At 40.1% G+C, this 15,388-nt stretch overlaps 1 protein-coding gene across 2 annotated transcripts in view; it reads left to right on the top strand.

Moving 5' to 3' along the window:
• Reln (reelin) overlaps positions 1 to 13,030 on the top strand; it is a 442,954-nt gene extending 429,924 nt beyond the window's left edge. Inside the window, exons 62-65 of one of the 2 annotated variants that reach the window (XM_063237784.1) lie at positions 1,309 to 1,506; positions 2,473 to 2,571; positions 7,048 to 7,053; positions 11,943 to 13,030. In XM_063237784.1, the coding sequence (XP_063093854.1) occupies positions 1,309 to 1,506; positions 2,473 to 2,571; positions 7,048 to 7,053; positions 11,943 to 12,039 (400 nt within the window). In that variant the 3' untranslated portion in view covers positions 12,040 to 13,030. The remainder of the gene's footprint in view (positions 1 to 1,308; positions 1,507 to 2,472; positions 2,572 to 7,047; positions 7,054 to 11,942) is intronic. The other variant, XM_063237786.1, reaches the window with a different exon arrangement.
• The last annotated feature ends 2,358 nt before the right edge of the window (positions 13,031 to 15,388 follow it).

Raw genomic sequence — 15,388 nt, 5'->3', positions numbered from 1 at the left:
CAGATATTGGCCCATTATATATTAGTAAACAATGAAAATATAATAAAACTAATTCCTGGATGGTAACCATAAAGATGTTAAAAGTTGAATCTACCCATTCCTATTTTTCCCCTACCAAAAAGTTATGGCTAATCCAGAAATAACCTGCCACTTTCCTTGACCACATATAAGCTACAACTAGGTGCTCAAGTAACACTTACACAGCATGTTGTACGAGTAACTTTATTTTACATCAATTCATGCACACACAAGTTTCCAGTCTGTTCTTTATTCAAGCATGTGCTGTAAATGGGCCACTCTGTTAATCACCAGGAATCATAGGGTGGTACATTTCCTATGTTTAAAAGCTATGTGTCATAAAGACAAGGCCACCACCGAAGAGCAGAAAAGAATCTCGAGCAGAAAAGCAGATGTGAGCCGGAGGCTCCATGCTCTAGCTCTGCTTTCCCTTGGCTCTGACCTCCAGACATCCTTTCTTTTTTTTTAATTTTTAATTTTTGGTACTGGGGCATCAAACTCATGACCGTGTGCTTACAAGACAGGCACTTATGCCTCTGAGCTAAAGCCCCAGCCTTGACAGCCTTTCTTAAAAGAGACACACTCACTTACCCTTGGCCAGTGCTGTGCAACACGGCACTATTTGTGGTGTGTGGATAAATACCATGTGCTTACTGCTTGTCCTCTCCCTGTCCTCACTGCCAGCATGTCCCCGTTATCAGTCAGAGAGTGGCAGGTGCGTCCAGTGAAACAGGCCAACAGGATTCCCAACATCATGAATGGAGGGCTTATCTTGGAGGATCAAAAACAGGGGCCTTCTGAGGTTATTTTTTAACATATCTAATAAAAATGATATAAACAGATTGCATTACTAAGTGATTTATATTATGTCTGTTTTACTGTACAGCTTCCCTGGAGCACCCAAATGGAACCTAAATAAAATGGTGTAGATTTGCACATAACCTATGCAAATCCTCTTGTACACTGTAAATCATTTCTAGATTCCTGATAGCACCCGATACAATATAAATGCTATGTGAACAGTTATTATACTGTCTAACCTAGGGTATAATAATAATAAGAGAATCAGGGCTGTTACTCGTTCAATACCAATGTGGTTTTTTCCCCAAGTGTTTCCTGCCTGTGATTGGTTGAACTGGCAGAGGTAGAGCCCGTGCGTGGAGACAGCCAGCTGCACAGCAAATCAGATGTTACAGATTTTAGGAATAACAAAGATTTTAAAGGAAACTCCTTGAACTACTCCCTGACTTCTGTCTAAAGCTGATTTCCCCCGTGTTTTTTTTTTTCCAGCAAAATTATGTTTGTTTTGCAAATTGGGAGCGCGTCGCAGACGGACAGCTGCAACAGTGACCTGAGTGGCCCCCACACCGTGGACAAGGCCGTGCTGCTGCAGTACAGCGTCAACAACGGCATCACCTGGCACGTCATCGCCCAGCACCAGCCCAAGGACTTCACACAGGCGCAGAGAGTCTCTTACAACGTACCCCTGTGAGTGGCCTAAGCAGGCGGGGTCTGGTGCCCGACCCCTGAGAGCCCAGAACTTGAGTGCGAACTGGGTAAAGTTACTGGACCAGTGCAGTGAAATTAGGCAGCAGCAGAATGGAGACAGATCCAGATCTCCAAAGCTGCATTTCTGTTTTCTGTTAGGACAAGAGAGGACTTTGAAACTAGGGAGAGAGGACTAGAGGTAGCGCCTAAATGCAAAGGCGCTCTTTCACAGATCTTTGTTTAAACGATATTTCTGGTCCTTTAGGAAACAGCATCTGCATTAGTCACCTGTCCGTGGCTGGGGCACAGTATTGAGTACCCACAGCTCAAAGGAAGAGAGCCTTCATTTAGTTCAGGGTTTCTTGAGACTCAGCCAGGCTTGGCTGGCTCCAGGCAAAAGCACCGAGGTAGAAGGACACGGGAGAGCAAAGCTGACTGGGAAGTGGATCCAGGGATGGGGCCAGGGGCCAGGTGTAGACATGGCCACATCTCCCTGACCCTCCCAGTACACACCCAGAGAGTTTGTGCCTCCAGCCCCTGGGCAGCTCCCAAGCCAATCACGTTTGCATGGCCAAGCTCAGTCATCAGGAACATGTTTAATTTCCTGCCTGGGGTGCTAACTTGACATTTTACTGGGCACAGGCAGGTATATCAGTTTTGACCCGCATTGTTCACCGGTTTCTAGCACAGTGCCTGGCACTGAGAGCACTCTACATTGTCCGGGCATGTTGCTCTTCCAGGTCGGGCTAAGCAAGGGAGAGGAATGAGAGACTGGAAAATTATCAGCCCATGAGTGGCAAACTGATGTAATTCTGCTTAGGAGAGCATTCTGGCCTAAGCAGATCTGAAATCCATGCCCCAAATGTGTTGATTGACATTACCTGTTATAGTATCCAGGTGCAGTCACATACCCGGAAATTCTGCGACCCGGTGTTTAACTTTCTTGTGCTTCTGTCTGTGACCCAGGGAGGCACGGATGAAAGGAGTCTTACTGCGCTGGTGGCAGCCCCGCCACAATGGAACAGGTCACGATCAGTGGGCTCTGGACCACGTGGAGGTCGTCCTGTGAGTATCTACCACGTCACCCCGTGTCCATTTCGCAAAGGTGTGAAACTCCTTTGGTCTGGCATGCTCCTTCATTCAGTAGGAACTGTTCCTGGGGAGAACGTCCCCACAGGACCACTGTGCCTTGTACCCTTCAGCAACTGCAAATGGTAGCTGAAGTCAACCATGAGATAACAAAGTCGCAAATGTAGTTGAATGTATCTTAGGAAACTTCAGTAAGTATGACATTCATTTAAGGGTTGAAGGTATTAGTTTAACTGGGTAAAACAGAAGTCTCCAGGTGAAGGGGAAACAATGTCTTATGCCAGGTCGGGTTGCCTTTTAAAATAGAAATGACATCGAAAGAGGGATCTGCACTGGGCCAGATACAGGGTGTGAGGGGAAAATGCACCCAGTTACAAGCCCTGGTCTTAGCCATAGATGCCCGAGGTCTTCTCCATGTCCTGATGTAGCTGCAACTATCACAGAGAATCTGTGGGTTCAGATTCCTCTTGACCCGTCCCAGCATCTAAGAAGCTAAGAGTGTCCCCACGATCTCCCCCAGGTGACAGGGCTGTCCCCACCATCACCTGCCCACATTGACTGTTACCTCGCAGAGAGATGACTTGCTTTTTCTCTAACAATCTAGTTCCTGTAGAACTGGAATGATTATGTCTCGCCGGGTTCGAACCGATGGCTCCAAGTTGTCGGCAAGGAGAGGCGAATCTTCTCGGTAGATAGGTTCAAATGTTCATTCTGTTTACCAAATCTAGAATGAAATCAGTCTCGTGGCTGATTTCAGTCATTTTGAAAGCAAATTTAAGTGATTTTGAACTGGTGGGAAAACTACCAGCTTTGTTTTCTTTCGATCATGGCCATGAGCTGACTTCTCCGTCTTGAGCTAGCCCTCGTCTTAGTTCCCACTGAGGCACCTGCTTGCATGGCATCCATATCAACCCCCAGCTCCGACAGCAACCTGGTCCCCACACAAGCCCCCACTGTGCGCTCTGCTGCTTCTGGACCACTTGCTGGGCTCTGCCTCCACAAGACAGTTAAAGGTTAAGGAACAGTCTTAATCTAAACATGAGGCTGATGTCTTACCTAGCTCTCCATTTCCTCAGGCCACAAGACTCCAGGAAAATACAGAAATGTAGACTCCAAAATGCACACATATGAGGAGACCATAGAGAGATGTCCATATAGACCCAAATGCAAACACTTACTGTCCTTCCGGAGCAAGGATTCTCAGTCTGATTGAATGCCAGAATCACTTGGGAAGCTTCAGACAGTGTCAAGGAGTGTTCTGATGCTCAGGTCCATGCCTATGGAGATTTAAAATGGCTTTTGGTAGGAGCTGAGTATCGGTCAGATGATTACAACACTTTGAGACTTAAATTAGCATCAACAATAGCTTCCTGTCTTTCACATCTCTTACCAAGACAAATTGCATTAGCAGATGGGGCTTCCTGTGCTGGACAAAGCATCATCAACTCCTATGGAGACATCAAAGCTTGTCTGTCCTTGGGAGAAGACATGATGCTAATTTTGTCCATGATAGATCTAAGAATCCTTTACATATCATATATTTGAGTAGATATTTCATCTTCTTCCGCCCAAACAAGCAATTGCGGTTATCTCTTTTGAATTTCAGAGACATATCATGCCCAATAATTCCCTCCCTTGGGCTAAAGTTAGGGAAGTAGTGCAAATATCCATACAGCCCCTGGTCAGAAGCATCCCCTTTACAACTTCAAAACAGAAGCTTCACCACGCAGCCCAAGAGAACCTTCTGGAACTGGTGTTGATATTAATCTTTACAAGGAATTACCAGCATAACAAAAGTACTATAAGAATGAAATTCAGATTATATGAAATATCAGAAACTTATTGTTTTTGGCATTTTTCTGGAGCCATAAATTATAAAACTTTGTGTTTATTTAGTCTCCAGAATTTAAATGCTTTGAAGAATTATCACTGATGATAGGCAGTCTGCTCTCACCCTACATTACTGTATGCAGCTATCAGGACGCTAAAACACTTCAAATGAGGAAGACCATCACCACACGTGCATGCAGACTGGTTTTATTCCAAGTCTTTTATTTTCAGTGAGTCTTTTGAGAATTACAAATTAACACATATCACCGACTTTTTATACATATACATATGATTTTAAAAACAAATGCCTGTGACATTTCAAAATTTCTTAAAATCTAGGCTTATAATTTTAATATGTAACTATTATAACTTATTATATTACAAAGTATAATATATAATTTATAGAATAATATATAATTTGTAGAATAATACATAATTTGTTAAAATTATAGAATTATAGAATAAAGAAGGAATTATTTTCCTCACAGATAAGTGAGTTGTTTTCTAAAAACACAACCCTAAGGAATTCTATTTTCAGAATGATGTTCTCGATGTCTTGTTCTGATTTTAAGAAGTGTGACATTCTTTGAGAATGCTTTGAGAATGCTTTTTTACAGCACTCATTAATATGCCTTGGTATCTCCACAAAATAATTCACTTATTTGTGAGCATAAGATAAATAACTTCCATAGAACTGAGAAAAATAAGATGCAATGATTTTCCAAACTGTCTTCCAACCATCACTGGCACAGGGAAGCTGTAGCCAAAGTTCATGCCATAATCCCCAAATATCACTAACTATAATGTTGCACAGAAAATATGCATTTAAAATAGAGAATTAGAATACTCCATTTAGCCCTTTTAACTGAAAATATGCTCTTGCTTAGCTACACCTGTGTTGCAGAACATTAGTTACACGAGCTGGAGATGTTCCCCATTCTGGTGGCAAGAGCCCAAGTTCAGACAACAGGGCTACTAATGTTTTTGCAACTAACGGTTGAAGCGATGCATGCCTCACTTAAGAACTTTTAGGATACATTTTCTTTTCTAAGTGAAGACTAGCCTTAATCTAGCTTTATTACCAATGCTGCTTTTGTGCATATGCACCAAGGACACATGCTAAAACCCCATAAATAAAAACTGGTCACGCATGGTATCTTACACTGATTTTAACATCCACGCTGCCCATCTTAATCAAGAGACCTATGAGTTTGACGAGAACAAACTCAGCACTCTCGAAAGTATTTCAGAACTTAGGAGTGTGCGCAAAAATGAACGAGATACATATTTCTAACTTCCTGGTTTTTTTCTAAAGCACTACAATGTGGGAAGATCAGAAATTCATACATTGGAGATACAGGATGACAAACCTGTACTGTAAACATAAAAGCCATCCTTTGAGGATGTAACAAACAAAGTCCATGTGCCTGCTGCTTGTTTAGAGAGTGTAGTCTTCCCACTCTCGTGACGTTTTCCAGTGAAACCTAGCAAAAAAGGGGCTTCTTGATGATTAGCCCCTGTGAATCTGCCATAACACAAATGAACCCAAATATCAGATCATTCTTCCAGCCTCACTAGCTTACAAAAGGTCCCCATCCTGTAAAGTCTAATTATGTAGCATAGCACCATCACTGACAGCAGTGTCAGAAACCCAATTTCTCTGAATTCATCTGCTAGTGTAGGATATTTATTTTTGAGTAAATGTTTGTGAATACATTTGGGCAGATCCCTCACAAGATCCATGCTGGTGGGGCTCTTCTTAGGATAAAAGAGGATCCTTTGCCTTAAACCTTTTCTCTCGGGTTTTACACTTCTATCCTAAGAATCTCCCTCACCCAACTGCATTTCATTCACACATCACATTTCCTGTGTACACGTGTCCGCCACACCCGTCATGTGATAATGAAGTGCGCTGATTTTTGCATGTGTACCTTGAAAGCGAATCACTCAGTAAAAAAGCCTTTGTGAATCAATTTACTAAAAATGAATTATTTCCACACTGACTGAGAATTGAAAACCAATATGTTGCTAACGATGGCCTTCAACACATATATCAGATTTTAATATGAATTCCATCATGACCATCCCCTCGTGCTATTCATCATCCAGATACTGTCACGTTTTTGGCACAAATGATTTATGGAGATGGACATACTGTTTGTTGCAAAGCATATTTATTAAATTTGACTGTTATCTGATGTAGAGGACTTCTGCTTTCTAAAGCCTGTATTAATATATTAATAAATATATTCAGGAATTAGTATTTCCTAAAACACAAATAATTGAAAAATCAGATAAAACTGATTGTGATAATTAAACTATTTATACTTTATATGCAACATTTATGCCAAATGTAGTACTATAGCTACTTGTACCTTGACATATGGTTATGAGCAAATATTGCATGTTGCATTACATTAAAAAGTTAAGTGTATGTATCTATTGGGTGTAGAAGAATAAGAAATAACTTGTTTAATTTTTATTTTCAAAAGAGATGAAAAATCCTATAGTGCGTCTAAACCCGATCAGACTTTTATGAGTAATCACAGTCCTGCATGCATTGAAAAGCATTTTTTAACTTGTGTTATATTTCATTATTTGCTGTCATTGGTTTTCCACTAGAGTAAGGTAAGTCCTCCTTCCTAAATTTGGGGAGCTATTGACTGTTAGCTTCATTGGTGTTACCAAAGCTCACTGAGTTTTGTAGAAGAGCTTTGCCACTGAAAAAATAATCTACAACTATAGCTCTAAATGCTTTTGGGGATACAAAGGAACATTTGACATTAGATCCTTCTCTGTGTTTGGCACTATCTTAGATGCCCTAGAAGTGACCACAGCTTATAAATGCGTTGAGGGTTAAAAAATCGGAAATGAGTGCAAAAAACCTGAGGGGCCTTGGTAAAATGTAATCAATGTCTTTCAAAGCCCCTCTCGTTCTGGGTCGCTTCTGTTCTAAGTCAATGAGTCAATTGGCAGAGGAGAGATTTGCTCATAATGCTTCTGAGTTCTAGATCCTGGCTTCCGGCTGGATGGGTCACCATCAGTGTACACTTACATTTGTCCTCTAAATGAGACACTTTGAAACTTAAGAAAGCTACCGGAGCATCTGCAAACGGTGCTGGAAGTGTTCACTGAATTCTTACAACTCTGTGAGGTACACGTCATCAGATGTTATTCTTACCTCCATTTAGCAAGAAAGAGACATACAAAATCTTATGGAGGGCGCCTGTGCCTGCACCCGCCCTACCCTATCTGTAGCCTTCCTGAAAATGCATGACCTCAACATTAGACGTCCTCTAGGCTGGGGAGCTCATGAGCTGCAGTGGTGGCACCCGTCTTACACTCACTTGCATTTCTCAAAAGCTGCTTCTGACAACCCATTAAAGTCTTATTTCTGCATTCCTATAGCTCTTCATTTGTTTTGAAAACATTACAAATCAGTAAAAATGCTTACATTGGTATGAGCTCCAATTCTTCATCACTCGTCTCCTTCAGAATGCATTAAAAATCAGTTCAATTATTTTCATAACAATAAGTACCTGTGGTTGTGGCTCTGGCAAGCACTAGTAATTTAAAAGAACACAGCCACTAGTTCTTCAGGAATCTCACATTTCCTGTGCAGAATCTGAGCCATATCTTATAACTCCACATGCTGTTTGAATTCCTCAAAGATCGTGGAAATTTTAATTGGCATTCCCAAGAAAACACTGAATCTCTTTCTCCCTTCTTACTTACTCTTCTAGGGTGAATTTTTAAATGAGCCTGGTGCTACTCACAACCAAAGTAAACTAATATGTCAAGTAGCATAGTGTGCCCTTGGATATAACCTGCTTTCACTGATTTTAGAATAAAAATTAATCTCTTATAACTACAATGAAGAAATAAATCTTTAAAAGTGCATTGCACCTGTTATTATTCATGATACTTTCTATAGCTGTACGTTTATCTGTGTCAAAAACAAAACAGGCTCATTCTTTTTTTTTTAATTTTTTGAAAATATACAACAGAACAAGACAGAATAGAGCCAACTAAGATCGTACAGTGAAATTGGTACAGAACTTCACAGCAGGTTATCAGGATAACAGTAATAGGTATCACAGTATATTTTGTTATCTTTATAATAGTTGTTCTTTCAATCATGTATATCAAATTGAGATAAAATATAGAACACTATAGAACTTATCAAAACAGAATACTGAATAGAGCAGTACCATTAATCAGAAAAGTACAAAACAGTAATAAAAATATTTGAACAGGCTCATTCTTAAGATGCATAAAAAAATTAAGTGTAAGATCTTTAAATCTGTTTTTTTAAAAGCTTCCCTAATGCTCACCCTTATAAGCTAGACATTTTAAGAAAGCACAGTCAGTGTTTAAGAACCATGCCAGTTTATTAAATGGTCCTAGAGTCGGAAAGCACTTTGTTGTAACTCCCCATGGTGCTTGATTTCTTTTAAAGGCTTATGAACTGGAAAAACTGTAAAATCTCATTAGCTTCCAACTTGACTCAAGAGATGCTTAGGTTTCACATAGTCAAATTACCAGTTACTATCATTTGGGAAGCTTAGAAAGTGTGATCATTTTTAATATAACTGTATAAACACTGGCATCTAAAGCAAACACATTACCATGCACGTACCCACCTTCTCAGGCATCCACATACACAACACTCATACATAAACATAGTCATAAGAAAGAGTATCCAGTGCACCAAAATGGCCTCTAAATTAGCTGTAAATTTCCACTATGAACTGATTTGTAAGATATCAAAGATCTCTAACCTGCTAATATTTATTTTTCACATATAAAGATGGAAAATTTTAATCAATTTCTTAAGAAGCAACTAACTATGCAGGAGAAGTTGCTCTAAAGCCATTAAGCATGCACAACTTTTAATAAAACTAATGTTCCTTTGTTTCCATATATTCATGTAACTTTCTTGTCAGTCTAGGTTGATCCAGATAACTAAATATCTTGAGTATTCTGAGTTTTATCTTTTTAATGTATTTTAACTTTTAAGTTTTCTTTTGGGTACTTTATAATTTTAAACGTGTTTTTGATAAAAATAATTTCATTGCTTTAACTTTGCAATTATTCCTTATAGTTAAAGAGTTATGATTTACAGCAGGAACCCAATCAGTAAGTCACCAAAAGTTCAACAACCACACCTTGGCCACCTTGGATCAGGCAGGAGGCGAGGTTGTGGTGTGGGTGGGGTGCTGGGGGGCAGACCCCCATGGCAGCAGACATTTAGATGTGGGGAGCCAAGTTACAAACAGACTCCCCTTTAAAACAGGAAGTGAACACTATAGGAGGTCAAAGTGGAAAATATAATTACTTCCCGAGTAGGGATAGGCAATAAAGGAAACGTGATTTTTGAGCAAGTAGAATACAGGCCCTGGATGTTGGCCAGTGAGGCAGTAAAAGAGACGGGAGCGGAGGTGGAATAGAGCAGTCTGTGTGAGCTGCGGCATCGGAAGGACCTGAACAGCAGATAGGAAACGTCTGGTTAAACTGGCTTAGATGCAACTCCATACACTGATGAGGTTACAAATACATTTTGACCAAGGATAAGCCAGCTTTGGAGGGAAAGTTTACAAAAATTGGTGTGCAAAATTGATTGTATACTCATGTGGGAAGATACACACATGTATTCCTAACTATTTCACAGTTTCTTTGCAGTGGAGTTTTTTCCTAGTGGGGGAGAATTGAGATAAGGAGGCTAATGTAGGGGCCTCAGCAGCTCAGGGAGAGGACTGCAGATGACCTGGGATGTGGAGTGAAGACAGCCAGGGCCAGGCTAAGATTCTGTGAACGCAGAAGCAGCGGGATACTTTCTCCTGACAGCTGAGCAGGGCAAGACCTTAGCTCACCGTCCTTTGTTTGTATCTCAGCTTTGCATAGACAGCAGTGAGTGCTTCCAGAATGCTGCTCATGGATAATCTAGCTCCATCCTTTACCTGTGCCCTGAAACCCATAACCTAGGTGTAGGAGTGCTATTGTCCCACAGAAGGGTGGGGTGGGTGGTGAGGCTGGCTGGGACTAAACCTGACTTTTTAATCTTTTTCTCTAAAAAGAATCTCTTCAATCTGCATTCTTTGCTTCTATTTTATAGTTCCTGGCAATTTGGTAATATAGGACGTTTTCTATCTGCTTTTCAGAGTGGAGAGTTGTCAGCACTTTATTGCATAAAATATATGTCAATTTCAGGTCTAGCTTGGCCTTGGGTTCTCATCACAGACACTGTGTCCTGTTTTAGTTCTATATCTTATTTCAACTTACATATTTTCCTTTAAGATATTTTATGGCCAGTTTTCACTTGTAATGATCAGATTCTTATTTTAAAGTTTTGGGTATTTTACAACTGCTACTAGTATCAATACTACACTGGATGAAACAGTGTCCCCGTGACACCTTGCAGGAATGATTAGCAGCCCAGATGACGCCTGATCTGTGCACAGTGACCCTTTCCCGTCCCTTTTTCCTAACTCAAGTGCATGTCATACGGACATTTATTGTACGATCACATCATGTGACATTACCCTGCCCTACATGTATTTTACATTTCCATGAAATTAAGGAGGAGAAGCTGTGGGACCATGTATTCAAGCAACTTGGTAAATTTGACTAGATTGATAGGCTCACACGTATAAGCTGCTTATATTGATGTTACACATATTCAGGTCGGTGAGTGCCATCCTGTCAGTGATGGTGGATCACGATCCTTCTAACAATCTATTTCTGCCAAAACTTTAGCAGCTACCACTGCTCATGTCCGTTTTTGGTATCTTCATCAGCTTCCCATGTGTACGTATGTAGGAATGTGTGTGTACCTCTGTGGAGGAATATGTAAGCACACAGGTACAGTTACACATTCGACTATACCCTCAATATTCTATGACATCTTTTTAATGTAGTGTCTCTTTCATAAAACCATGTTTATACAACACAACCCCGGGTGCTTATTGCTTGAGAGACACAATAGAATCCAACATTTTAAGAAAAACTCACTTCTTTTATAGCCTGAGACTGCATAAACTAGGAGAGTTTGGCTAATAAATTTGTTTTTGCTTTGTAAGCTTCAAATAAAAATGTCCCCCAAATTATTTTTCCTAATTGTGAAAGACATATGTGAATCTAGTGATGACATTAAACATACGCTTTCTCTAAAGTAAGAGTTCACCACATGTTTTCAGGAAGAGTTCATGAATCAGATTAAAATTCCAAGCCCAAGAGTTTCCATCTGATTTGGCTATACACCAAGAGAATTTGCTTTTTTCCAGTTCTTCGCTGGTTTTGGGGGGGAAAGGAGGGGGGATATCTTCAGGGCCCAGGCAGTGAATATGGGTACCAGTCTTCGGTCCTGTGGTCCTGGGTAGTAAAGTTAGTGTGACTTACAAACCTGGAATTTCTCCGGGGTAGGTCCCTCAGGACCTAAACTGGATTGCAGCTTCCGTGATGGAACTTACATGTCCTTCCACCTCTCCCTCCCGACCTGTGTCCTTTGTTCCTCACAGCACTCGCAAACAAAATTACATGATGAATTTTTCACGGCAACACGGGCTCAGGCACTTCTACAACAGAAGACGAAGGTCACTTAGGCGAAACCCATGAAGAGTCAAAAGTTTATTTTTCCTTCCCACGTGTGACGTGTTGCTTCCCTTCTTTGAAACCTCTCACTGCATCTGATATCAGGAAATACGAAGGACTCAGTGGTCTGAGTGTCTACCGCGTCCCCACACTGTGAACCAATGGCAGGTGACTTCTCGGCTTCTCAGTAAATGTCTTCCTGTGGATATGTCTGTGAAAACTCTGATCTGTTGAAATTCCCATTACAATGGCCGTATTGACAATAAATAGTTCAACAACAATGACAAAAAGTTTAAGCACAAACTTTTAAAGAGCTTTTATGTTTCCAATGACGTCTAGCACAGTATTTAACCTTCTTGGTCACAAAGCTCTGTAAAGTGAACTGTATTTCAGCTTTGTATCATGTTTTATATGATTAAATTATCATTGTCCTCTATGTATTCTCTTCTGTGATGTAACACATCGAAACTGTATTTACTTGTAACACTGCAATATTTTGCTGCTGGATTTTGATCTACTTATATTCTGCAAAAAGTTAATGGAAATACCTATTCAAGAAGATGGATGTAAAGATATTGTATCTCCTTTAATATACTCTTTACAATGTATGTTGATTTAGCGTTGTTTTGTGGATAAGAAAAATGCTTGACCTTGGAATATTTTCTACTTAAAGGATTGTGGATGAAGACCCTATTTCCCATCCCCAAAAACAAAATCCCATTTCCTTGTCTAAAAAAATTTTTTTGAAGTGTTCTGTGGCTGATTTACTAACTGTAACTGCCATCTTGTGTCTGTGGTAACAAAGTGATTTGTAAAACAGTGGGTGTTCTTTTCATTGTGTTTTCGTGGGTTTTTCCTGCGGGTCATCTTCATACCTTCTAACGGAGTTAAACCAACACCAGCAGCATTCGAATGGCCCTGTAGCCCTGACGTCCCTACTAGCAAAATGGAATGTTACACTCGGATGGACCAAGCTAAAAGCCCATGCTTAAATAAAAATTATGTCCAAAATCTATTTAAAGTTCATTTGTTTTAATTGTGTGTGTGTGTGTGTGTTGCTTGGATGGAATCCAAGGCCACCTCCATGCTACACAAGTGCTCTATCAATGAGCTACACCTCCGCCCAGCCCCTATCCACATTCATTTTTAATTACATTTTATATAGGATTTATAAGCCTGGTCAACTTCGGAAAAGATGTCAGATAGATGTGCTGATTTTCTGTTTTGTGGTTGGTAATAGCAATTATGAAGTCACCCTTTCAATTTAGCTACATTTTGGGTTTTTTTTTCCTTTTTCTTTTTTATTGGTACCAGGGATCGAACTCACGACTGCGTGCTTGCAAGGCAGGCGCTTATGCTGCTCAGTTAAATCCCCAGCCCCAATTTAGCTACATTTTGACTTATTCAGCTTTTTCTACTAATCACTCTGTAATTACACTTTTCAAAAAGGCCAGTGAAGAGTCCTAGAAATGACTTGGTTCCCAAGCACTTTGTTAGGTGCTAACACAACACCTGGCCATCAGAGTGGCCCATGCCTCCCTTGAACAAATAATGACTGAGTGCTGGCTCTGGGCTGTGCACTATGCTGAGGACGGAGGGCACCATGGTGATTCACACGCTCTCCCTGATCACTTTCATTAGGCTGTTGGATTTATGGGTTTCTGACACAGTAGTTTTAAATCTAAGAAGAAAGCCGGAGCCAAACAAATGCACCATGCCTCCTTCTGGGCAGAATTCCCTCTCCGGTCCTTACAGCTTCCTGCGGGGCTGCACCCGGGTAGAGCCAGGATTTGTGGGCCCCAAAGCTTGTAACATTGGCAGACTCTCTTTAAGAGAAAGAATTCAGAATTATGAATGTAAAACTAGGTACAAAGTGAGTGTTTACAAAAAATTTAAAAAGTTGTATTAAAACCACCTTGCGACTCCCTACATACCTGTTAGAATTGATGGAATTAGAGACTAACAATACCAAGTACTGGGAAGGACGTGGGAGGCCGGAGATGCTCTTATACTGCTGATGAGAATGTGAAATCATTTTGGAAAGCAGTCTAGCAGCATCTTAGGAAACAAAACTTACACTTACTATGGGATTCAGCTAGTCCACTCATAGATATTTACTCCAGAAATGAAAGCCTGCATAAACGGGAAGAGAATGACACTAAGACAGTTCATCATTCAAGTAAAAAACCAAAATTACGTCCCTACACACACCACTACCCACAAATACAGATGAGTTAAAGACAAAACATGAGAGAAGAAGAAAATACCTTAAAGGGGCGATGGGATGGAAGGGTTACTTGAACATGATACCAAACATATATACAATAAGGAAAATATTGGAGGGCTATGGACCCAACATGTTCTTTTTAATTTTAAAAAGATAAAAACAATGATACAGAATTCCATGACAATATACTAGGGAATTAACAACGGTTAATATATTGCATATTGTTTTCTTCAAAATAGTTGCTCAAATTCTAAGATATAAGCATGCAAAATTGATCACACAGTAAAGCACCAACGGTTTTCTTCAATGAGCTGATAGAAATTACTAGTATAATTGTCTTAGATACCTTGAATATGTGTATTTTGTCTTTTCCCTTCTTTTCTCCTTTCTCTCATCCCTGTTGTTCTTTCCTTTTGAGCACTTTCTCTCCCTTTCACAATATCTATTGTAGATTCTGGCTCTTATTTACTCTTTTAGTTGCTTACGCTAGGGAGACAATATCATGTTTACCCATGCAAGTCTGATTTATTTCACCTGTGAGTATGGTCTCTAGTTGCATTCATTGACCTATAAAACCTCAAGTTTATATCTTTATACCTGAGTAGCACTCCATTGTATAGAAATATCACATGTTTTATCCATTCCTTGATTGATGGACATTTGAGTTGTTTCCAAGATCTAGCTATTACAGATTGTGCTGCCATAAACATGGATGTGCATATGTCACTGTGATATGATGTTTTCAGTTATTCTGAGAAAATACCCAGAAGGGAAATATCTGGGTTGAATGGGACGTCCAATCCTAGCTTTATGAGGAATCTCCACACTGATTTCCACAGTGGTTGTACCAGTCTACACTCCCATCAACACTGGAGGAGGGTTACTTTTTCCCCACAGCCCCTCCAGCTTATGTCATTGGTTAATTTCTTGATGGTAGCCATTCTTTCTGCAGTGAGATGGTATCTCAGTGTTGTTTTAATTTGCACTTCTCAAATAATCAATGATGTTGGACATTTTTTCATGTATTTTTCATTTGTATTTCTTCACTTGAGAATTGTATATTTATCTCAGATGCCTATTTTTTTATTGGGTCTTTGAATTTGGGGATCCTGATTCTTTAAAACAAATTATGTTTTAGATAGAAGT

This window comes from Cavia porcellus, unplaced genomic scaffold (assembly GCF_034190915.1).
Source record: "Cavia porcellus strain 051 isolate PalLab524CR breed Dunkin Hartley unplaced genomic scaffold, mCavPor4.1 scaffold_2, whole genome shotgun sequence".
In the NCBI taxonomy this organism is placed as follows: Eukaryota; Metazoa; Chordata; class Mammalia; order Rodentia; family Caviidae; genus Cavia; species Cavia porcellus.
This window is presented reverse-complemented; position numbering and strand designations above follow the sequence as displayed.